The 25487-nt window shown below is 38.8% G+C and overlaps 1 protein-coding gene across 1 annotated transcript in view; it reads right to left on the reverse strand.

Moving 5' to 3' along the window:
- rims4 (regulating synaptic membrane exocytosis 4) overlaps positions 1 to 25487 on the reverse strand; it is a 50946-nt gene that overhangs the window by 15163 nt on the left and 10296 nt on the right. The window contains exons 2-4 of the mRNA XM_038697337.1: positions 9345 to 9489; positions 4137 to 4249; positions 1965 to 2066 (exon numbers count right to left, since the gene is read on the reverse strand). Of these exons, the coding sequence (XP_038553265.1) occupies positions 1965 to 2066; positions 4137 to 4249; positions 9345 to 9489 (360 nt within the window). The remainder of the gene's footprint in view (positions 1 to 1964; positions 2067 to 4136; positions 4250 to 9344; positions 9490 to 25487) is intronic.

Consider the following 25487-nt stretch of genomic DNA (forward strand, 5'->3'; position numbering starts at 1 on the left):
TTGGTCTCTACTCATTTCCCTCTCCTCCGGCTCTTGTTTGTGCGTTGCTCTATTTAATATCCTCCGCTCTTTAATCTATTCTATCTTCATAGCTCATATTCTTTCCCAGATAATGTTTTTGTTTTTCCTTCTTTGCTGACGCTGTTTTGTTCTTATGCAATTAGGATCAATGGCTGGTTTAACATTATGCAACCACACAAGGGAAGTACAATCAGAGTTAATAGTTTGGTGTTACACAATCCCACTTGCTGTAAAATTAAAAAAAGAAAACAACAGCACAGTCATGTTGACATCATGCCAGTCCTGTTTCTATTTTGCATGACCAACTCTCATCACTAATACAATAAGTAAATCCATGACGTAAAAGATAAAAGTTAACTGATCTTATTAATTAACTAGCTGATTTTTTTCCTTGATCCATTTAGAGCTAGGTTGATTTATTGCTGTGTTTAATATACATTAAAAGCAGCTGGGCAGCCAACTCATTTTAACAGCTTGAACTTTATATATAAATCAGCTGCACTGACGCGTGAAGCTGAAAATCCTTGGGGTGTACTGTCACTGAATTACTGTTGCAACTGTAAGAGGAAGGCATTTAACACTGAGGACACTGACAGCCTCAGCAATGTTTCTGAGACTGCTAGGGGTTCACTTTAAAAACCTGAGGAGGAGTTTAAATTCTACAATTACAAATAAATTAGACACGGTGTGTTTTTAAAGCGCACTGTGGTAATGGTAGGTCAATACTCATTTGAATGTTTTAAGCCAAATAAATAATCATTTTGACAAATGTAGGGAAATAAAATGTACAGACACCATATTTTTACACTAGATGTAAAACACTGTACCCTGTGTAGTTTTCTTCTTAACCACTTAACCTTTACATTTAGTATTTCTCATCAAAACGCAAGTGTATCCTTGATATCCCTTCAGACACAGTGCGATTTTAGTTGCACTCATGGCTGGGTTCAGTGCATACCTGACTGGGTGATTGAGGAAATCATGGACTGCCACAAGCTACCTATTAAAGCACAAAACTAACCAAGTGAAATGCCTACTTGGTTAGTGATGGCGTTCCTCCCAAGGTCTCAATATATGTGTAAACTTGTAAACTTGTGTAAACTGTTGTACAATTCAGGGAATTCAAACACACATAATATTAGCTTTTCCCTTTATTTTGCCAGACAGAAGGCAAAATGGATGAAAAGCTAATATTATGTATATAATGGGTCATACAACCCACATTTTATACATCCATGTATAGCTGCTAGCAACAAACTGTTTCTAAAATTCTGGGTACTCCTGCCTGTGACACAGAGTATTCTGTGTATGCGAGTATGTGTCTGTACTGATCTGTTTGGCTTTCACATGCATTGTTGACCACAGAGTTTTCCATCTTATGGCATTAAAGCTGGCAAACCATTTCCTGATTAATTTCCGATTGATTTCAGAGCATTTCTTAAAACACTCTTCAGAAACACTGAACACATGAACACGTCTGATATTGTGTTATTCACTGTACAGATACAACGGAGCAATAGTGGAAGTCAGAGCAGTAAGCTGCATGTTCCACTACAGCATTAGCAGAAGCAAATGTAGATCTTACTTATTTATCCTCCCTCTGCCCTGCCTGTTAATTCCCTAAACACTGAAAACACCATTTCCTCCTCTTCGCTCATGCATCTTTCAAATGTTCGAGGACCATAGCTGTGTTTTTTGAGGATCTATCCCATTAGGTTCAAAATGTCTGCCTCAGGCTGTTCTGTTTGTGTGTAGTTGATGCTATTTGCTGTCTTGTGGTGCATTGATGCGCTGTGGTGGACCTCCATGTTCTGAGACAGAGTCGTTTGATGAACTGCAGCCATTTTAATGCAAAAGATAACAAATTCAAATAGTATGTTTTGACTTTGAACAGCGTGTAGTTTGATTATTTTGGTTGACCAGCATATAGACTAGAGTGTTACCTGGAGGTCCCTTTGAACCTGGTTTCATGGTGAGTCCTCTGGCCTGGACAACCTCCACCTCCAGACCCCCGTTCCTCTCCATTAGACCAATCTCTATGTCACCTGGATGGTTGAAACACAGATGAACAGGTGCACATGAGTAAAAGGTAAATGTGCCTATCATTTCAGGTTATTATGGCTTTAATATGATGATTAACGTTTGCATGTCAGAAAAGTTTGCATCAAGTAACATCAATAACATAAATATACAGTGATGAAAAAACTACCTGGATATTAGCCTACAAGTAGCATTATAAACCAATAAGGTATTTTAGTGACACTGTAGTTGGTAAGAGATGGTGATATAACGCATATAGATTTGAATGTTGCTGCAGTTTAAGATTACCCCACGTAATGTGAAGACAAATCCAGGTCACACAAAGTAAAGGCCAGAAACAGAGCAAAATTAGGTCAATTAAAGAACACAATCATTGCATGCCATTCATTTGGCAGAGGCTTTTGTCCATAAAAATGTACAATGGGCCACATGCACGAACCACTTGTAACGAACAAAATATTAAATAGTATTCTGTTCGCCATACGGTCATCAAAATGTCTTGCAAATTCGAGAGGTTTATGAAAATTGCATGATTCTTTTTGGCATATTTCAGGGCAGCAGTTTATACAGTTCAGTAGTTCATAGGAACAATCTCTACTTCCACCAGTTGCAGGTGTCTGTCCAGTAAAATCATCCTTTGGATCTTACAGCAACATCCCATACTGAAGGCTATAATATTCAGTCATTTAATATCTCTAAGCTTGTTTTGTTTTTGTCAGCTGAGTTCCAACAGCAAGACTTGAAGCTCTGTGGTGTGAAAGTCTTCTTGTTACTCTTTATTAACATTTTTTGTGAATGAAACTTGCCAACAAATGGAGCGGAACACATAGCCTAAGAGGTGGTATTCATCAGGCGGAAATGAACGATAAATCACAAGTTTGTGCAGTTAATACCAGTTTGGTGAATCCAACTTGGAACACTCGTACAGAAAAAAGTGAGAGAGGATAAGAATACGAAAATGTATAAGGTCCATTAAATGCATCCAATGTTCATATGAACAAGATGTCATCAAAATATAGAATAAACAGCACAGATGTCTCTAAAAATGTAAATAGACTTTTAAGTTACAACAAAGATGTAACTCCATCTTTAGGTGTTCTGAACTGAACCCTTTACCATACATGTGATACTCATCAATATATTAAACACAGATGAAGTCCTGTAAATAGTTTTTAGTAAAGTGTAGTTGACTTTTGGGATAGGCAGAAAAAGGACAAATGCAGTAACTGCTGACGAGACAAGTCATAAATGTCAGAGTATTGTCTAGAGAGCACAGAGCTCTTCAATGTCTATCTATCTGGTGTTACAATAAAAAGAAACAAATAAAAACAGTATATCTTAGTTAGCATTTCTCTGTGACTGATAAACCCAGTGCACAAGCACCAAACGGCACTTCTTTCTGTACCCTAGAGATCAAAATCTGTCTTTAGTGTATTTTGTGATCTGGGAAATGAAACGTTTTCTTCACCCCTCTCACTGGAATTCATACTGGATAACAGTGTCAGCTAAATGTCCCCAAAATGACAAATACATTCTTTTGAAAGTGACAGAGCGCAGACGAGGGCCAAGTTATTCTGGGATTATATAATGTTGGACTGGACAGCAGGTTTGGAATGGAGTTGGTCCAGTCAGTGTCACTGTTGTCGGGCCAAGGACACTGTCTGGCTGCCAACGAGGAAACTGACCCACTTACAGTAGATCACTGCTGTGGAGGACAGGCTGCATACAATATATCCAGTATATGCAGCCTGGAAATGAATAAGTGCAGGGGACGATGAGAAAAACTCTGCAGTAGGACACAGCTCTGATTTGTGAGGCACTTTTTGTCAATTTGAAATAAATTCAACATTCATATGGTTCAGTTTTGTGAGGAAATTTTGTCTTTACAATTTTCAGATTCATGTTTTTCATGGGATTTCTTGTTGTCTGTTTCAGGGTAATTTTACAAAACAAAGGTGAGTTGTGATCCCCAGATCTTCTTCCCTTAGTCATCTCTGTTAACATAAATGATGGACTGACTGGAAAAAGCTTTGCAAGATGGTTGTGGGAAAATACAAATGTATGTTCTCTCTCACCCATGGATGTTGTCGCCAGTGTCTGTCGTCCAACAAACTGGGCGGGTCCCATACCATCTAGGAAGTCGCTGAACTGTGCATCCGATGCCAGACACATGCCACTGTAGTTCAGACTGCAGAGAGAGTGAAAGAGGCAGACAAAGAGGCAGATGGTTAACCAGGCACTTCTTATTGTACTTGCATTAAGCAGAGAAAGAGCCAGAGACTGGAAGATAAAGACAGAGCTGAGACAGAAACAGTCTGGAGGAATAAGGAGAAAGAAGGACAATAAGACATGAGTAAAGATCTGATCACTCCTGTTTCAACTTTGTTAAACTCCCAATATTCAAATTGGTTTCCTGAAACTAAACTCAGGCTGTTGGTTGTAGAGTTTGACCCCCTGTGTCCTGTGTTTGTGCGTGTATGCAAAGGAATCAGCTCAGAGTGCTTTTGTGGCAGAGTGCCAAATATACTGCAACTTTGTGTGTGTGTGTGTGTGTGTGTGTGTGTGTGTGTGTGTGTGTGTGTGTGTGTGTGTTGTGTGTGGGCGCATGTGTGTTTCATGAAAGGACAAATCCACCCTAACATGTTCTGATGCTAATGTATATCATCAATCTGTGTGTGTCTGAACCAGGGCGGTGAACCAGTGTTTACTGTCAATGTGTGTTTAAACTCAAGCTACGTTCCCTTTTCTGTGTTGATAGGTGACAACATGTATATTGTCATGTGTGACCAGCTTTCTGCTTAAATGTCCTTCATCCATGGTCCCCCCACGCAGATGTTTCCACTTGCTTTCGCTAGGGAGTTTTATTAGACCTGTTAGGGTAGTACCACAGCAAATTCTTCCCATCTGTAACATGATCAGAAGTCTAATCAGCCAGAGTAACTGAAACACCTGTGTACTGTAGGTATGTATGTAGTAAATATAACAATAATATGTTAAATTGCTCTATTCGAAAGAGCCTGCATAGGGATTTTTGCTTGAGTAAAAGTATAAAAGAATTAGTGGTCAAATTTACATATATATGAACAAAATTAATGTAATAAGTATTTGAATTTTTTCAATTAGAGACAAGTAAAAAGTAGGCTATAAGGTAATACATATGGCATATTTATAATATGACACAGCTAACACCCTGGACCAGTACTATTGAAAGCTCATTATTTCACTATGGTGAGTTTGTTTATTATTCATTATGGCAGCCTTCTTCTTCTGTCCTCATCTTTCCTCCATTTTCTACTTCTACATCTCTTTAACCTTCATATTTCTCCTCCGTGTCTCTACTTTCCATATTTCATTCTAGTTTACAGTTGCATGCTCTTTATTCATCCCTGCACTGATTAGAGCACTTTAACTGTCCATTTAACAGGTGTATTATTTTTTAACCAAGAAGTCCAGTCAAGGACTGCAAATTAAATTACCCAACGGCTTTGTCTTGGGTAATTTAGGAAAAATGTGTTAAAATATTTACTAGATTGTTCCAGCAAAGTCACACAAAGGCACACAGCTTGACATTTAGAGTGAGAGTGAGTAGCCAAACACCACAGTCATTACAAAATAATTTACAAGACAGTCTCTCTCCAAGATGATTAACACACAAAATCACTTAGTGTAGATTAGATTTATTTATTTATTTATTTATTTATGCAGACTTTAGCATTGATTTATTTTCGAACATTTAGAACATTATATATTTATGTATATTCCTTATTTCTGACTTACATTTTAATGTTTGAGCTATTGTATGCTTTTATGTTTCTGAGAATTTACATATTTATATACTGTTGTGTGTGTGTGTGTGTGTGTGTGTGTGTGTGTGTGTGTGTGTGTGTGTGTGTGTGTGTGCTAAGAGTGTTGACATGCAATAGGTCAAGCAACATTAGCCGAATGGGTATTACTGGGTGATAAAATCCTGAGCTTTAGATTATAATATTGGTGTATGTCAGGCACTACTGTTTCACAGAAATATGACACTCAATGTAAACTGCATGCTGTAGTCAGATCAAAGTTAAATAATTCAGTATTATTATTATTATGTCTTGATTCACTGCAGCTCAGAATGGTAAGACTGTTCATCATCATTTATGTTTTGCAAATGGATGTTAAGTCAAAACCAAACCAAGAATAATGCATCACTCAGGTGGTCCTCGACAACCAATGAAAACCACACGTCTACTTTTTTGTGAGTGGCCTAGATTATATTTAGTGGCTTAGTTTTTTTTCTTCTTTCAGTTCAGTATTCTGTTCTTGTATGGCAAAAAAGTTCCCACCATGATATTGGAATCCAGGGTTAAAATGTTATGAAGCACACATGCCCTGTATCATGCTTCAAATCAGGGTTGACTTTTTCAAAACGATAATCCATAAAATACAGTATGTCAGTGATCGTTTAGCAGGTACATCACACAGCTTTGTGTTTGGCACTCGTTGTGCAGTGAATGTGTGCATTATGTCTCTTTTTAAACATATTTGCCATTGAAAATGTTTAGTATGTAAATTTTAGGAGACAGCGTTGCAAATCTGCCACCATTATCATTGTAAACTCTATAGATCAGAGCATCACACCGCAGACGTAGTGCTACTTAAAGGTCAAGATTTGTTTTTTTGAAAAGGCGGTATACATTTATCTTGAACAACTTAAACCCAATCAAATGTCAACAGTGTCTTTACTGACAATGTTGTATCATGTGATGCATGAACTAATCAGAGAAGACAATGTGTAATCATCACCATCAGCACCTACACACACAGACAAACACACACACATTTGCCAGGTCCTGATTTGCCCTAACCATAAATCAATAAGCTCATAAGTGTGATTGGATGGTGTTAGCTAACAAAGTGCTTATTCATGGTTGTCCATACGCAGGCACAGAGCTATTCAATCAGCAGACTGAGCCAAACAGCTGATGGAAACACAGGCAGGAAGACAAGCAGCAGTTTGCTGCTGCTGATTTAAATAATATTGTGTTGAAGCTCAGTTCAGTGATTCAACTGTAGTTTCCCTCTGTGTAGTGCTACTTTAGCTTTGAGCATAAATATATTTACATTTTAACAACTTAGCCTCCTCTGTCTAAGATAATCAAGAGATAATAACATAATTATGTAACAATAATGTTACTCAGACATTTTCTAACTTTTAAAGAGAAGAGCATCTTTGATTAAGGCCACAGTTGTGACGCTTCTCAGATAACTAACCTTTCCCAAAGTTTTCATCCATCCCTCTATCCATAATTTATACCTGCTTATCTTGTGCAGGGTCAAAGGTTAAGCTTGTAGAGAAATACTAATGTTAAAGTTTAAGGTTTTGGCAGAATTTTATTGGGCAGGGAAATTTACCTTCTCAAGGATCATGAGCAGTGTCGATCTTCTTGCTTTGGGTCTCCACCTTGAAATTATTTTATGGATGCATCTCACGTCTTGTGCACTGACCATATAATTGTATTTTAAGGGATCATGGTCAGTTTGTGAGATTCTTGGGATGCCAGCATTTAAGAAAAGTAAAACAAAACAACTTGTGTTAAATGCACTTCTATTCCATCTCTTTTTTTTTCACAAAAAGACACGATTTCAAATGTGCTCCTTTACAACTGGTTTAGGCAATAAAAATTTACTTTCAATACTTAAATAAGACCATGATCTTTCCCTAACCTTAACCTAAGTGCTGTGTGTACTTCAGGCGGTTTCTTTCAAAGGATATGTGCAGTTCAGTGCAAATTCAAAGTATATACACATCATTTCTAAGAGATAGGGTTGCAATTGAAACAGTGACTACACTAAATATGTCGGTTGTATGTATGGTTTGTGTTTTTAGCTCGGCCTACTTGGATGAGGAGGAAGAGGAGTAAGCACCGTAGAGTTTTGAATAAGAACACAGATTATGTTTCCCTCTCTCTCTCTTTCTGTCTAACACTTCCTCATTATTCCCCTTTTTGTATGTTTACATGTACATTGATATTCTGAACCTCAATCTGATTAAGGCCTCTGTGTGGATCTGACATTTACACACAACAATCAATAATGTCTTTTCTTTTTCCATTTTTCATACAGCTGTGGTCCTGGTGTACTGTATGCTGCTTGAATAAACCGACATTAAACCATATGTAGAGTTTACATTACAGAATAAACCAGATAGCATCATCATATTTCAGTAAACATATTCTTTTCTTATATGGGATACAAGCTAAACATTTCCATGTAGCATAAACAGATTAACTACATATTCTAAATATAAATTGAATATTAATATGCATGCAAACACACTCAGTGATGCAATCATCCTCTCTCTGAGTCTCTACCTCTCCTTGTTTTCGCCACTCGTCGATTTGTCTCTCCTCCCAGCTCCCACCAGTCTGTCTGTCTGTCTGTCTGCCTCTTGTTATGTAACTGCAGGAATTCAAGCTGGTAGCCAGGTTGGCACTGATCACCATGTGTCTGTGTGTGTGTGTGCGTGTGTATTCAGTAGTACTACACTAGTATTGGTGATGTCATAGGTGCTTTGGCTTTGCACTCTCTCTGTGTGCTGTCACCCCTGCGGACTGTTTCTGTGGATGACAGAAACACCCTAGCTGGGGACAGAGTTAAGGACAATAATAAAATGGAAACAAAAAAACCTTGAAGGAACTTCTCCGAGTGCAAAACCTCCACAAATGCTAATGGGAATTTGTTCTTAAATTGTTGAGATACGCTTCAGACACAGACAGAAAAGATAATTAACAGGAGCATACCTCAGCCAAAATATGTGCAGACTATTTGTTTCATTGAAGTTCATGCAATAAAAGCAAAAATATGCTCAGAAATGCTCTGTAGGACGTTGATAAGAACCTTTAACAAATCCTGGTTTCAGAATCACACCAAAATCGAATTTATTCCTTTGCCCATGTTAGTAAAATTGGTTCACAGTTTTTGAAATGTCCTGCTAACTATGAGACAAACAAAGAACTGCACTGTGTGCCCCAGTAGCCAAATGTTTAGGGCACATACTAGGGAACCACAGTTGGATTCAGGCTGGTCCCACCCCACCCTGCAAAATAAAAAATTGGGAAAAAAAACTAAACGCATGTCAGTGTGTCCACCCAAAATGAATGTTCAAGATTGTATCCTGTTCAACGTGATTCCATGAAACAGTGTCAGAATTTATTGGATCCAGCTAAACTGACTACATTGTTTTATAGTTAGTCTCAGTATTGTGTTTGTGTTGATGAACTGGAGCAGGATGAGTTACTCACTTGCCCTCGGAGCCGTAGCTGTTCATGCTGTCCTCTATAGACTCGTGGCTGGCCTGGCGGACAGTCCGACTGGGCATCTCTACAGCCAGACCCGTCTCTGTGCTCCTCTGGATGCCTCCCTTCAACTTCCTGCCCTCTGTATCCACTGCAGGGAAACAGGCAAACATACACAAGTAAATACAGCTGCAAAAGTTTTATCTACCAAAATTATTTTGAAAGAAAACTGTTTAAGGGAATGTTACTGTAGCCAGCTGACTGAGTTGATTGTTTGGGTTTATGGTAACTAGGGGTTGGAGAAGATTCTGACTCGATTAACATATATCAAAAAATCGATTATTTAAATGTAATGTTGACAGAACGCAAAAGGCGGAACTCGCGGAAGTGCAGCCGCAGGATTGTCTGTGGCGCGCAAATATCAGAGAGACCAGTAGGCCTATGTGTTTGGCACACACCGCTGCAGAATGAATAATAACTACTCTACTTAAATGTCACACATCATTAATAGGCTATCAGTGCGCTATTTAGTGATTTTAACTGTACACTGTGCGAGCATGGTGACATTCTGTATCCTGTGTGTGAGGCCGAGCAAATGAGAGAGAGCAGCGGCAGAACATGATGGTGAAAGTTAGCGGAGAAAAATACTTGCAGTAAGTTTGTGTCTGGCAGTAAATGTGCAGTGTAGGTGAAAGTGTGTCCGTTAACGAAAGTCTGTAGTTTCCCCAACAGCTGGAAAAGTGAAGGCGGTTAGCGCTAGCTAATGTCTCCCCTGTACAGCAAGTTTTTTGGCTGTTTAGGCCTACTACAGGTTCAGTTTAAATTGATATCCACTGAGAAGTTCTAGCACATTAAAATAATTTGCTTCCTGCTATCTCAGGACACGAAAAAGGGGACTCTACAGGTAAGGACAGTTTAGACCGTGATGAAAGAAAGACATCATAGCTGCTGATTCTGCAGATCTGTTGTTCTATAAAAAAAAGATTAATTCATTTAACAGTGAAATTAGTGAATTTATGCTCTATGTATGTACAAACCTTCTTTCCCTTTTTTTTATGAATCCCCATATTTCTGTGCCAAAACTGTTCAAGTGTAACTATTTATGTTTTTGTCCTGCTGTGACCTCATCTGTGTCAGAAGAAGGACGACCACCATGATGAGAAATCACTTTAACAAGGCCAAGGACAAAGTACTCAATTCCTCCTCAGAGCAGAGACATACATCTTGTTGCAAAATAGACCACAAAATCGATGTACAGCGCACTTTATGGGACCTATCTGTGGCTGCAAGGTGTCCTGTGTGCGGGTGTGTGTGTGTGTGTTGACGGAGGTTGAGTTTATAATTAAGTGCTCTAAAGCAGGGGGTCTTTGACCTTGTTTTTAGGACAGGACTGGAAAGTTGTTTTCCTTTAATAGTAAGGACACACACAGATGTACACACACACACACACACACACACACCCCTGAAACTGAACTGAGACCATGTGACACTATTTTTGTAAAATGGTAAAGCAATCCTTTTTAGAAGGGAAGCTAGTATGTTTTAATTCAAAGTTTTCTGACTGAATAAATGCATAAAATCCTCAAATGAGTGGATTAAGGGTAAAATCAATCAAGTAAAATAAAATTTTGCCACAAACTAAAACGATGTTGCACTCCCTCTTTCTCTACAGACAGTTATAATCACCTTAATGGAAAAAAACATGCTTTGAAAAGCCTGGCAAACACACACACACACACACATGCACACACAAGCACAGTTCCATGAAGTTAGTTCTGCAGTTATTAAAGAACGCCCTAGAACGGTGCTATTTCTATCGTTCATGTGGGACGGGTCGTTGGCAGATTTGGGTTAGTGCTTCTGCTTCCTGACTGGTTCCATATGATCAGTTATCTCCTGTGTTAGTCCATTAGCAGGCACAGCAGCACTGTCATACATCAACACTACTGATAGTACAAAGGTCAAGATAAATATAATCAGTGATGGAAATCATTTTCTGTTGGAACTACAAATTTATTTCTATTACAGGGGGAAATGGACTCTTATAAGATATCTTCAGTGTGATGCTCAGTGCTCTCTAGTGGTTTGGGATAAATTTGATTTGGTGTCCCTCAGCCTGTCTCTTCTACATCTCTGCTTGTAGTTTCCTGTATTTACTTATTTACTAAACTGGCTTTGGTTCCAGAGAACAGTTACGGATTTGCCGCTTTCAATCAAACGTGGAAATACAGAAATCTAAACCTAGTTGACGGAAGTGGCAGAAAATACAGCAAGGGGGAAGGACTTGCAACAGAGATCTGTTGGCGTAATTAAACCAGGAACTTGTGATTTCATGTCGTGCACCTTAGACTTCTGGAGCACAAGAACCCCCCCGCCACATCCCTTATTGCCCTTAATCCCAATGTATCTGACAGCCTTTCAGTTGTGTCTATAGTTACTGTGGGTTTATAGAAATTGGTGAGAGCCTCTTCTCTGTTGGATTTGTTCCTGGTTTGATTGTTGAACATTGGTGCACAATAGGGGCTCATGAAAGAACCCTTTTGATTTTGAGGGGTTGTCACCTCTGGAAGGTTCTCTTCCTTTGAACTCCACTGCAGCTGCAGGAAATATCTGAACATCTAAAACAAGGTTGCTCATAGTCTCAAGTTTGCAACAAAGTGAAACATTACTTTTCATTTCAGTGTGACTCTTGGCCCAACAAAGGCCAAGTCACATTTGCAATAAATGATGCACCACATTTCCAGACACTGGTTCAAAGCTAGCTCAAGAGCTGGAAACTGAATCTGATTCTCAGCCCAAATTGGCCCAGGTGCACACTCCCAAAACCAAGCCAAATCAGGCAGCCAAATATGGCCAGAACCCTCAGCTGCATCAGTCCCAACTCACCCAGCTCTAACTCCCAGTGTCAAATACAGCTGTTTTGCCAGGTTCAAACTTCTGGACATACCCATCTAGTATAATATTTTTATGTGCCATCAAAGTCAGGTGACATAATATAAGGAGCAAGAAAAGTCTACATAAGAAGGAAGTCGGCATGGTTGGATGGGTCAAAGACAGGACTTTCATCCAGGAGACAGCTGTTTATCCCCCGTGTGAAACCAGTAGTCAACATTGGCTTCTTTTTAATGTAATGCATTTTGTAACAAAATATGTAATGAACGTTCTTATTTTAACCCAAATCTTGTACTTTTCCTAAACCAAACTGCAACCATTTCACCAAGCTTTATTTTGAAAGTCAGACTGGACATTGCATATTTATTATTGCTAAATTGCCTTCAAAGCTAACACTAAGGGGTTGTTACGGCCACCGCCATTATCTGTGTATCTGAGTTGTGCAGCTGTGTGTCATGGTAAGCAGGATGTGCGACCTCTTTTAGTTATATTTATTTCTTTGATTTCAGCAGCACCCACCAGCCCTTTTTCCGTTATTTTTTGTGAACCTTGCAAATAAATAACACGCAATTTTACCAAAAACTTCTGGTTCATGTTGCTTCCTTTTTCACCACGAGCCGGGTCGTAACAGGGGTACCTACAGCGTCATAGTTTGAAATGTACAGCCACTGACCAAGTAGCTGTATTTGACGGATTGGGAGCGAGAACGTGTTGGGATACCATATGATATGACATTATGTGCATGTATGTGTTCATTAGTTTGTAGTTTATACACATTTACATCTCGTTGTCTTTCAGAGAAATTTACAATGAGTTCTAGAGTGACATAAGCTTAAAATTCATGAGATTACGAGCAACAAAAACTGGGTCAGAATGCACTTTTAATGCTTGTGAGACCTGGTGAGCAACCTGAATAGTCACATAAAAATGTTTGTGGTTGTAAAACAACCTTTCTAATCCTAATCTTGCCCTGCATCTGGATTTACAAGCAACCAAATCTGCTTTACGCTCAGTCCAGCAGCCCAATGTGCACAACAGTCACAAGGCATGCTTGTCTTTTTCAGCATATAATCAAATATTCAAAGGTCTGCATGAAGTCACAGATTTCTCGTAAAACATTACATCTTTTCTGTAAAACCCTGTCAATGATCAGAAAACCTTCAAAAGCCACTGAAACACGCAAACATATTTTTCATTTGCTAGAGACTCAAATGAAACTGGTAAACTTTGGCCCATAGCATCACTGCACTCACTATGAGCCCCCTCTGGCTGGAAAATAAATTACTGCATCTAACAGAATGACATGCTTCACAGTCTGCAGACAGTGAGTGACTTTAAAGGTCTGTACAATTACCACACCAAGGCTCAGACACGTCAAGTTTCTTTGACTGCTAAAAAAAGATCAAGCCCAGACAGTGACACAAAACATTATCACTATTAACCTATGTAATACATCTTATATGCACAGGGGGTGACAGTGAGCTCTTTGGCGCTAGGAAGAGTCCACCTCCACTGCATTTGTCAGTCCCTCCAGGATTTCACGGGCCTTTTTTGTGATTGTTGCGGCCTAAAATGCCTGATTTTGTGGCAGCTTTTCTAAAAAATGTGATGAAATTTGCAGTTTTGCAGCGTGTTTTTGTGATGAATTTGTGGTAACAAGTGAAAACTGTAAGTAGATGTGATTTTTTTAACTTTAGAATTATAGTTGAATCGTTGCAACTGACCAGGATGCAACAGCCTGTGTCTCAGTGAATTGTCTCATCTGACGTCCTGTGTTTCTGCCACTCTGTGTGTCAATCACGATTTTCTTTATGTTTTACCCCAATACTGCACATTTAGCCCTGTTTTGGTAAAGAAGATCTGGATCCTGTTTTTCAAGGTCCTTTGTGTTTTTTATGTTGGCAAATGTGACACATTGGTATCATGCATGTTTGCGGCAACTTGTAAACAAGGAAGTGACAAGCTGACATATGACAACATTTTGCGAGAAACGGCGACGATAGGTCAAATTTGCAGAAAAGTTGGGGTGATTGGTCATTCACAGGGATTTTTTGAATTTGTGTTAATCGTTGCGATTGGAAATCCTATGGGGACTGATTTGTGTATGGAGGAAAAGTTGTGAGTTCATGTAGGAATGTGTTCCTATTGTACAGAATACTACAGTATAGCATTATTCTGCACCTCTGCCGTTTTAATTCGTCTAAATTCTCACAATGCAGTGCTCTGCTGTGATGACATAAAATGATGATGACTGATAAGTGTCTAAAATCTGCTTTTACTGCTCACTATTGAGTAAACTACTGAGTGTTTATTGAACAGGGAGTAATGAGAAAGTGAATGAGGGAGTGATTTCGGACAGCGACACAGACACGGTTACCATGGATATGGATGTCGTTACTACGGAGACCCCGCTTGGAATCCAGACCTGAGGTGAAAACGCTGTAAGAGCCTTTTAACACAGCGGCATGTTATTTGCTACTTTAGCTTATCTGTGTGTATGTGTGTGTGTGTACGTGTGTGTGTAACCTGCTGTCACCCCTGGTCACCAATGGTGTATTGAGGCGGAGTAGAGTTACATAACTAATACAGGAGGTGGATAATGGCTGGAGACACATCAACCACTCTCCTTTGAGGCGACCCTTTCATGGCACTGATAGGATATTAACTCACTTCAGTTTAATCCAATTTAACATGCTTCATCTGCAGCAGAGTGAAAGGTAATCTTCCCAGGCAATAAAGATAAAAGATTAAAATTAAGAAGAGTGACAGTTTGTCTTATTTGCAACATTTCTACACCGATTTGCTGTGTGTTCAACATTTTCCACGTAACATTGCACCTACAATGCTTTCTGCATCTTTGCATCTCTTTCCATTTCTGTGAAGTCCTACAAATGTCAAAAAACAGTACTTTTTGTTTGTTTGTTTTTTTGACAAAGCACTGGTGGTGGAGGTGGTGCAAAGCAGGGAGAATTAAAGGTCTGCACTCATTGTTTTCAAACTATATTGACTAATTCAGGTTAAGAGAAAAATATTTCAAAATATTTATTCAATTTAACTATTCAAGATGGTTGACCTGTACAATCTGTACAGGCTTGTGTAATCAAGAGTTACACACCTCTTCGCATTGGATTCATTTTGCAGTAGACTAGCTGTACTTTCTCACTTCATACCCCTTTTTCTTTCTGTCTTGATGTGTCTCTGCTTTTTCGGACTGATGATTTATATTTTCTGTCTCAGAATTTTCTGCCTCAGACTCTTTTTTTCCTCTCTCTTTTTGGATTAATTGTTGCTTAAAGGCCCATAGATTTGAACAAAAGAGTCACCCCACTATCAAAACTCAAACTCTCAAATTGTAGTCATTCAATACAACAACTTTAGAGAACAAAGAAATACCATTATACATTGTTAAGCTTGATTTACTAGCTTCATTTCTAAACATATGAGTAAAATAGGTCTATATTTAAAAATATAATGAGATGAGAAACTCTAAAGCAAAATGCATTGAGTAAAATGCGTTGTTTTTACAGTGAATTAAAAGCTGTAATGTATAGAATTTCTTTGTGATGTTAGCATCTTTCAAATTGCTGTCTTGTTTGTTAAAAACTAGACACTTGAAACCTGATGCAGTCTATTTGTTGCTTTCAGAGTGAGCAGTCCACCCCAGCTACAGGTAATGACCCTGAAACACAAATGTTTACGGATAGATGGAGACAGATGTTCGGACAGCCAGCATCTGCTTGGAAAGCTAAGCCGGACCACTTTTTCCCTCTGAGACCAGCTGTTGTTGTTTATTTGTTTCCAGATGTTTGGTCTTAAGTCTCGTCTGGTCATATAAAATCTGGTAGCTCAGTGTGTCAGAGGAATTGCAAAGTGTGCTTCTGTCCACTGTGTCAACTTGATTTCTCCGCTTTCTGTCACAACACCACAACTCTGGTCCAAGCCATGTCAGTTAGCCTGTCAGTGTCCTATAAAGGTCAAACATCTGCAAGAGATAATTTCATTATCATGTCTTACTACTGTTGTTAAAAGGTGAACACCAATTTGTTTAACATATGTGTTTAAATATGAGCATAAACTACTCTCGCAATCTGTTCTCTGTGCACTGTCTCTAAAAACAGGCATAAAAGTAAAATCCCACTCCACTCTAAAATAGGCTACTGTATTTGTGGCGAATGTAGTTCACAGCGTGTGATGTAGAGCACCCACTGTGATGTAGCACAAAAAGTGTCTGATGTGACGCACAAAAGTTGTGATGTAGCAATCACAGAGCCAGGACTCATTAGTTTGTCTCCCACCAGAGAGATATTAATGAAAGCAGAACAGACACAAAAATAGCTACTTCTCATTCAGTGAACCTATCCAGCCAACACACTGACAGACAAAGAGACTGATAGACAATGTAGGTCATACCTTTTGGCCTAAATGACTCAAAACACAGAGATATACGACTTCTACAGAAACATACTATCCATCCATCCATCATCAACCGCTTATCCTGCGTACAGGGTCGCGGAAGAAACATACTATGAAGAGACAATATTTTATAGCACTGTCTGCTTGAGAATTTGCAATATTAACATTAATATTAACTGCACATAAATATAGGCTTTTTTTATAGGTTATTATGACACAGTAAAGAGTATTTTGTCTACAGTCTGGGTGACAAGAGTCAGGTAAAGCAGTTAACCTGAACAAACTCTTAGCTAACGTAGCTAAAGCAAATAGCCAGCAGAATGCAAATGCAGACATGTTTTTCACTTGCAAATGCTAGCACCTACCAGGTACATTAGTAAATGTGTGCACATCTAATGTGGTTTTAACAACTAACTCAGGTATGCACTGTATATGTAAGCTAGTTCAACAACAAAGCAGTGAGTCTTGATTGTCTTGATGGGATATTCTTCTTAGTCTGTTTTCTCTGGTCAGATTTTAGCAATGAAATCAGCTGTAAGCCTATAAGAGATTGTGATTCTAAGACAGTAGGGAAAAATACAATAAACCTTTAACTCCCCTGACTACAAACAGATCCTGATTTATGTGGTGTCCGAGCTACTTAAGCAGTCAGTGACATTTGCATTAATCAACTCACGACTCACTCATCTTAGTCACATTAACTTGTAGGCCCAGAGATAGTCAAACCACATCCTGCCTGAGACAAACTGGCTGAAAGCAGGAAAGACAAAAAGCTATCAAATGAACTTGAATCTCACATGTGATGATGGATGAAAAAAACGTCATCTGCATTCTATATCTTAAGGATGCAGAGAGTCAAAACATGGAAATTCCTACATGTATTACTGCTCTCTACATAAACAACAACCCCTACCCCAGCCAACAGTTGGTGCATGATTGTATACACCTCCTGACAGCACTGAAAATACATCCGCTTCTAGCACAGTGGGAGGTTACATAGAAGGAATCAAACAAGTTCTAACACCATCAGTGTGAGTGCAACACTAGTCTATACAATGAATTGTAGCATAGTACAGGCTCCCTACTCTCTTCTCAGCAAGTCCTTTCTTTTCTAACCCTTGATAAAGTTTTCAAAACTCTCAACTTCACACACATCTGAGGCTCTATTTGCCTCCCATGACGTGCTGCGAGCTTGTGACATCTCCCTTCACCCACCCTCCTGTACCTCCACACTGAATTTGTCACAAAAGCTAATGAAAACAGTCAGGGTACATCTCCTCCTCTGGGTGACACCAGAAAAAAAGATAAAACATTATGATATATTTTACCTTGTCCTAATTTCATACACCATCTTTGGGAGAAGAGGTAGATGTCTAAAAGTGTTTCTGAAGGTGAGATCCAGAATACTTGTAGAAGTTCCTCTTCCTAAATATCACTGTGCACATTATAGCCACTATGAAATGCCTCCTTCTTGCATTTCCCCTTCTTCTATCTATTTGTTATGCAGACACATATAAGAAAACACTCCATCATCACTCCACTTCTTGAATCATCATTGGCCAAAATTGTGTATCCATCATATTCTTGGGTCAAAATGCAAAGTCAAAAGGCACATTGTGCTGGGAAAGGGCCAGCAATGCTGCATATCTGAACCCCCATGGTTGAATAAATGGTTGAATAAAATAAAATAGATGTACTGAAATGTCCAGTGAGTAAAATTGCTCTGTCACCGTCAGTCCATTCATTACTGGAAGACAGAAAATCTGGCATAAGGTGCTTGTCAGAGCAAGATAGAGGAGAAAGAGGATCCTGGGAGGCACTGAAAGAGTTGCATTTATTTGAAAAATGACTTTCCCATGGTGGTGCTACAGCCGATGACGAGTGATGACTAAGGCTGGAGATGAATAAGAGGCTGCTTTTGAAACCTCTTGGCACCACAAACGACAGGCAAAGCAGAGCGTTGCGGGCCGGAAGACAGAGTCAGAGCTAATTACTTTATTGGTAGATAAGCATTTTTTAACCTTTCCCCAAATGAAGGGTTTTGCTGAGTACGCCATACTATTTTTGAACACCTGGGAGCTACTGTCCCAATTACAGTTGCCGATGTGTACCGTTGGCAGAGAGAAACCAGGCTTTAAATGCCTTGCTCAAGGACACATCCAGGCTGAAGAAGAAGAAGTTAGATTGAAAGTGATTTAATCAAGTCTTTTGAGTCAATTACATCTTGCAATGTTTGCTCTATTTGACATCAAACAGCCAGTATTGGTCCAGAACACGTACGCCCAATGCAGAAAAGTCATTCAGGTTTTAGTGCCAAGAATCTCCATAACTGCCTTTGCGACTGACTGGTGGTTCAGAGAATTTTATCAACACCATATCTCCCAGTATACTGTTATGGCATTAGCTTTAACAGTTTAAGTTTTACATAGTACGATCCAGTGGAGAGTGGTGTCTACCAGTGCAACAACAGTGACATACCATTTTCATGTGGCACACAGCGACATACCAACAGCAAGCAGCAACATATGCTAGTCAAAAATCATCATATGCGGGTATGGGTTTTTATGGTGGTGAAAGAGGAGGAACATGGCGTTTTCATGTGCCATATGCTGGTCGAGGAGCAGCAACATACCACTAAGAATCAATCAAAAACAAGAGAGGCACACCACTGTTATCTTATCTATTTTAGGTTTATCTATAAGAAAATTACACATGACCACTTTTTCCCCCTCCCTGCCACCAAATATTTCCCAAGGAAATTGGAGTGGACATATTCCTTTGTATGCACTCAGGGTAAATGGAGTTTCACGGTGACCTGTGGGAGAGTTATTGATCAGGCCTGCATGCCAATACTCTGGTTAAACCTTTGTATTGATTATACATTTCTGTCATAAAAATCTTCATTCATCATGGGTTTATTGGTGACCTTTTTACCTACTGCACTGAGTTTGACCTGCTGTAGTCAAGCACATACACACAAACACACACAGCACTTAAGAGAGAACATCCTATGGACGCAAAGAAATGTTTTCTTCATCTGCTATGTGAAGGTCTTGGCTTTTATATTACATATGACATACATTTGCTCCAATAAACAATGAGAGGAATGCAGAGAAATTAAAATGTCGAGCTGGAAGGGCTGGATTACATCTAACAGGATCAACATAATCTGATTAGAAAATTCTACGGAAGCAGCTAGGCTGTACTTAAGTACAGCAGCGCTTGCACAATGACACTGCTAACATGCTGATGTTTAGCAGCTTTAATGTTTACCATGTTCACCATGTAAGTATAGTATGTTAGCATGCTAACATTAGCTAAGTAGCACTAAGCACAAAAGACATATGAGGCTACCTCTACACAACGCAATAAATCAAAGTATTAGACAAATTGGAATTTTGACCTAATGTTGGTGTTAGGTGATGATGAAGAAGTTAAGGGTTCACCAAAGGTATTTTTCAATTAATCTTGAGGGTGACATGAGTTTTTGTGCCAGATTTCATTCATTTCATGGCAATGCATTCAATAATTGCAGAGATTTCACTCAAAACCACAAATGTCAACCTAACGGTTTGCACTAGAAAATAATTCAGGCGATCTATTCAGTGTGGTGGCAGCAGGGAGGATCTGAGGGCGCTGACATCAGGATGTTTATACATTATTTACTTACATAAGCATAAATATTTCCAGTGCATATCATTTCCATCCAAAGAGGTGCTTCTTATTGCTTTGCTTTAAATGTACAGGGTCTGATATATAATGTATTTTATCGTGTTTGTAGAACAAACTTAATGATGATACATAGTGAAAGGGTTCTTATATGCTGATAAAGAGACAACCTGATATAGACAGGAATTAGAGAGAGAGAAAAAGAGGGAGGTACTCTAAATAAATCTGTCAGGATACAAAAGAGAAGGCAAACAGCATTAAAAAGAGTGAGACAGCATGTGAGTGACACGAACAACAGAGAGAAAGAAGAGAGAAAGATAGGAAAGGATAAAATGAGAGGCTGACAGCATCACTGAAGTGCAATAATAAAAAGGAAGAAAAAAGAATGATTGCATATTTCTGCTCCTCCAAACAGCACACTACAAAGTACTGTGTCACTGAAGCAATACAACAAACTGATATAATATTGACCAGAGAATTACAATGCTGATATTTATCTTCATTGTGAGACAGACGAGAACCCATGAAAAATAACTTGAAGTACTTGATAAAAGCCATTGCCAAACATATATTAAGTTTGTGTAGTATTGCAGTAGAGTTAGTTACAATCACACTCAGCATTTTTACTAAATTCTCAACCAGAGATGCTCTCAGTAAATACTATGATGTAATTTGAGTGAGGCAACAAAAGTAGTAGTTTGAAGCAGCTTATTTGAGCATCAAACTGTTTTCTACCTTCAGTTACACACATACCAAAAATGTGTTATGGTATATGTAAAAGGAGACAAATGCAATTCTTCCTTTAATGAAATCCAAACTGAAGAACAGAATAATACAAAATACAGTACTTTTAGAACATGGGCTCTTTAGAACATGGGATATTTCCATCCAGTTATATTTATTAGATTTTATGCATTTCACACAGATACACAGTCAATAGGTCGTCTTATCATGAGCAGTGAGGCTTTGAGAGAGCAAAACTATTAGTTACTAATATGCTTGTTTGTGTGTCTACCTGAGTAAGATGAGAAGATTAATATCAGTTTAATTTCTGTATGCTGTATCCAGTACATATACTGTGTATGTCAATGGCATGCTTTGCCTGGCTTAGCATAATAACTTGAACCAGTGGAATACTACAGGCAGAACTGCAAAGGTAAAAAAAAATACACCTTACATCAATTCCTAACCTGTTCTAATGAATTAGCCTACGTATCATGGTCATCAATCCACCCATTAGAGACATCCTAAAAAACAAAACAGATAGACTTATGGGTACCATGTCTGTACAAAATTTCATGGCAATTTATCCAATAGAGATATAGAAATAGAGATAAAGAAATATTTCAGTCTGCTGCAAAGTGGTGGACCGACTGGCTATATATAACACTGATGAAGTATAGCAATATTTATATATTTGCATAATGAACTGGGTGTCTGTGGCAACATTTCTGTTAAAAAATTCTGTATTAAGTTATTGCTAATGCAAACTGAACATTTCCTACTGCTGCAGCTTCACATTAAAATAATTTTATTTCCATTATGAAGTAGTGACAGGAAATGCAGTGTGTTTTGTGAGCTTGGCACAGACTACAATCGTTCATCAAAAATGTGTCTACAAAACAACAGTCATTTTTGGCATTTTATGACAGCTGATCAGTTTGAAATGTTGCAGGGAGTAATGGAAGAAGGGGCAGCCATAGTGAGCTGTTAGATGAAAAGCTGCAGGCGAAATGTTGCTGTTTGCAGACTCGCGCCGTGTGCAGCATAAAATCAGATCACTGTTGCTCACAGACAATAGAAAAAGGCCAATTACTGCCTGATTTCTTTATTAAAATGAAAACAGTGACATTAGTATTAAACTGCATTTGCTGTTACCACCATTAACTAGATTTCGCCAAATCAACCAGGACTGAAACCTTAAGCATTGTCACTTTAACCAACGTGACATACAAAACCCAATCTTTTGGGTTTTCTGTCATCATTCTTCCTCCTCTTCATGAGAGCAACAGCTGAACAGTTTTACTGTGTTGCTGCAGGAAGAACAAATCATTTTAAGGTGCTTCCAATGAAATAAATTTAACATGATTTTGGCTGGATGTTTGACCAAGAACACACACAGACACGCACACACAACAAAAAAAAAGCACTTGTGTTAGCACTCACTTAACTCACACACACAGTCCTCTGGCCTCTATTACAGCTGGCACCATGGTGATTTGGTCCTGCCAAGGTCTGTATTGAGACTGCAGGGGAACAGGGAGGAATAACTGGTCCAAGATGGAAGAAGTGGCTCCAACAAGGACTTTTTAAAATTAGGAAAATGTCTGAGCAAGGACATTTGGAAATGAAGACTACTCTGAAGACTCAACTATGACATTAACTTGATGAGATTAGAATAGGGCTCCAAAAGAACTCCTGAAGCCAAGAAAAAACTGCAATGAAAGGATTTCACAAATGCCATTTCTACAAACACTTTCTCCAGAATGTTACTCAAACAATGTTCAGTATTTTGCACAAACCAAAACTTAGAATTGACCTTAAAGGAAACGTTCTTTTCAAAGTTTATTTAGTTGAGCCACTTATCCATCCTCCCTCTGAGTGTTTTATACACTCTGATGGCCTAACAGCTGTTACGGTTTAAAATTTTCATTGTATCACATGACAACACGTCGTGTTGCTTTGGCTTGATAATTCACCATGTGCTCCACTGGAATAATTTAGAGTTCCTCTACAAGAATTCCCCACATAAAAAAAAAATTGGACACTGATGAACAATGGATCGAATTAAAGTTAGAGCAAGCATCAGAAACACTTGGTTAGGGTTAAGGAACAACCAGTCATGGTTAAAAGAAACTAATGTTGGCTGTTGGTAGGAAACAGGAAATGAAAAGCCGTGTCCCATGTTAGGGTTAGGGTTAATCATCCAAGCTAAACTGTGAACTGTTTGAAACTTGAAATACAAAAGGAAATGAATGAAATATCAACATTGAACTGAGAGAAAATGTGACGACAGTTGAGAACAAAAACAAAATCAGTGAAAGGATCTTTAAACAAAGTAACAATGGCAAAGCTTGTGCTCTCGAACAGCCTCTTGCCAGACGAGGAAGGAGTCAGCTATAAAGTGCTGCATGTGGAGAAAAGCTCCTCTTTTACTGCTCGCCCGTTGGGTCAGTCAGTACGGCTTTATGCCTCACCATAAAACACCTTTACAGTGAATCTGTATGTTCTCACATACATTTAATTAACACACTGAATCTAAGGGATGTGTTATCTGTAGTGTGCAGGGTACATTAGAGATTTGCAACTCTGTTGCAAGTGTTCTGCTTGATAATGAAATCAAGAAATTACACAGAAAATTAAATTAAAGCTAATGTGCACTTTCACGGTATTTTGCAACTGCATAGCAAGAAACATCTGATGATTCTCGTACTTGAGCTTCATCAAAAGTGTGATGTAAGCAAATTATAACAGTATTAGATTCAATTAGTTTCATTAATACAGTAAGACCCAAAAAATCACATCAGATAATTACACAAACTTAATTTGATTAAAGCTTTTCTGTATTCATAACTTAATCTAATTAGCAATGTGGCACCAAAGAGAGGAACATGAGTGATGTAACGCTGAATTGCAAGAGAGGTGAGATATTAAAGATTCACTTTAAGTGTATTAAATGTTTAACTTCATTGCTCTGTCATGAAATAGGGAGCCTAAACAAACATTAAAGTTGAGAGATTCTCTTTGATATAGCAGCACTGCACCAGTGAAACAGGAGGTGGAGGGAAGGTGTGGTTGTGAGCTTTTATGCATGGTCTTTGATGTCGTCACGGCTTTGAGCACAAATTAATGCATCAAAAAGCGCAAGCATATGTGAGAAAGTCAAACTTTATACCAGTATGTGTGTTCATAGTGTCTGAAATTCAACCTCATAGTTTACAAATTACATTTATATACTGGAAGGAAGTGTGACTCATCTTTATATTGCACACATGTGATAGGAAAGAGGCTAAGGCCGATGATACAGCACACAGGACTCTAACAGAGGAGACTAGAGTTCACTCAGAACTTAGTTAAAAGTGCAATATGTAAGAATTGAGACTACTCTCAACCTGTCAAATTCATGCTCCAAAATAAGCTAACTTAGCGTGCAGCTAACTTAGCAATCCTGTTAGCTGACTGAGTGCGGAATGGGCACCAGAACGAGAGCTGGGTGAGCTAGCAACGGAACCGAGCTCAGCAGCCTCCCAGTGATTACAACCTGGCCCGGGACCGAACACATGGAGGCCAATATGACTCCAGGGACGCTGAAGACACGGCCAGTTCAGGAAAGGCATCAAAGGGGAGAGGAGCGAGAGGGAGGTTGGGCATCAGGCAGCGACAGTGTGTAGAGACAGAATATCACTTCACTCAGTGAATTAAGGATTTATTTTGACCAAACCACATTTTGTGATTGCTGGAACAGTGGAAAGACTAACCAAGACAGTTGGTTGAGTTTTATTTAAATTCTGTCGGTTTTGAATGAAGTGTGTTTTATAATGCGTTAACAAGGCAATTAGTTCAGTAGAGAGAGAGAGACGAAGAAATTTAGGAATGCAAAGTAAGACATTTACTCATTCACTGGTTACATTTAATGGACAGACAGAGCGTCATATATATGATCTTCTAACAATCCAACAGAACGCAAGTAAATGTATTTATCATAGCAGAAGAAAGGAACGAGAGAAGAGTGTAAGGCGAAAGAAGTAGGTGGGATGAACAGATACGAGAGAACAGGAGGTGAAGGAGACGGCCGAAAATTTGAGGGGATGAGGGGTTAAGACTAAAGAGGAGAGGCTAAGGAAAGGATAAATGACAAGAGGAAAAGAGACATAGAAGAGGAGTAGAGAGGGAAAGAAAGAGTAGAGGGAAAATGGGATAGGAAAGAGAGAAAACAGAGATGTGAAGAAATGTTCAAGAGGAAAGAAAGGGGAGAAGGAAAGAGGGGTGAAAGGACACAGGGAGGAAGAATTAGAGGGAAAGAGGCAGAGGGAAAACAGGAGAGTACAAGGTCAAAGTTGAAGGAAGATATTAGGGGAAAAAATGGCATTTTTAGGTCTTTTCCCTTTCCTTTCAACTGATATTTCTATTTCATTACTAACAGGAACTTGTATCAGAACAATTTACAAGCTGGTG

This window comes from Micropterus salmoides, unplaced genomic scaffold, assembly GCF_014851395.1.
Source record: "Micropterus salmoides isolate LMB-PRFRI ecotype aquatic unplaced genomic scaffold, ASM1485139v1 Ms_hic_scaffold_4, whole genome shotgun sequence".
In the NCBI taxonomy this organism is placed as follows: domain Eukaryota; kingdom Metazoa; phylum Chordata; class Actinopteri; order Centrarchiformes; family Centrarchidae; genus Micropterus; species Micropterus salmoides.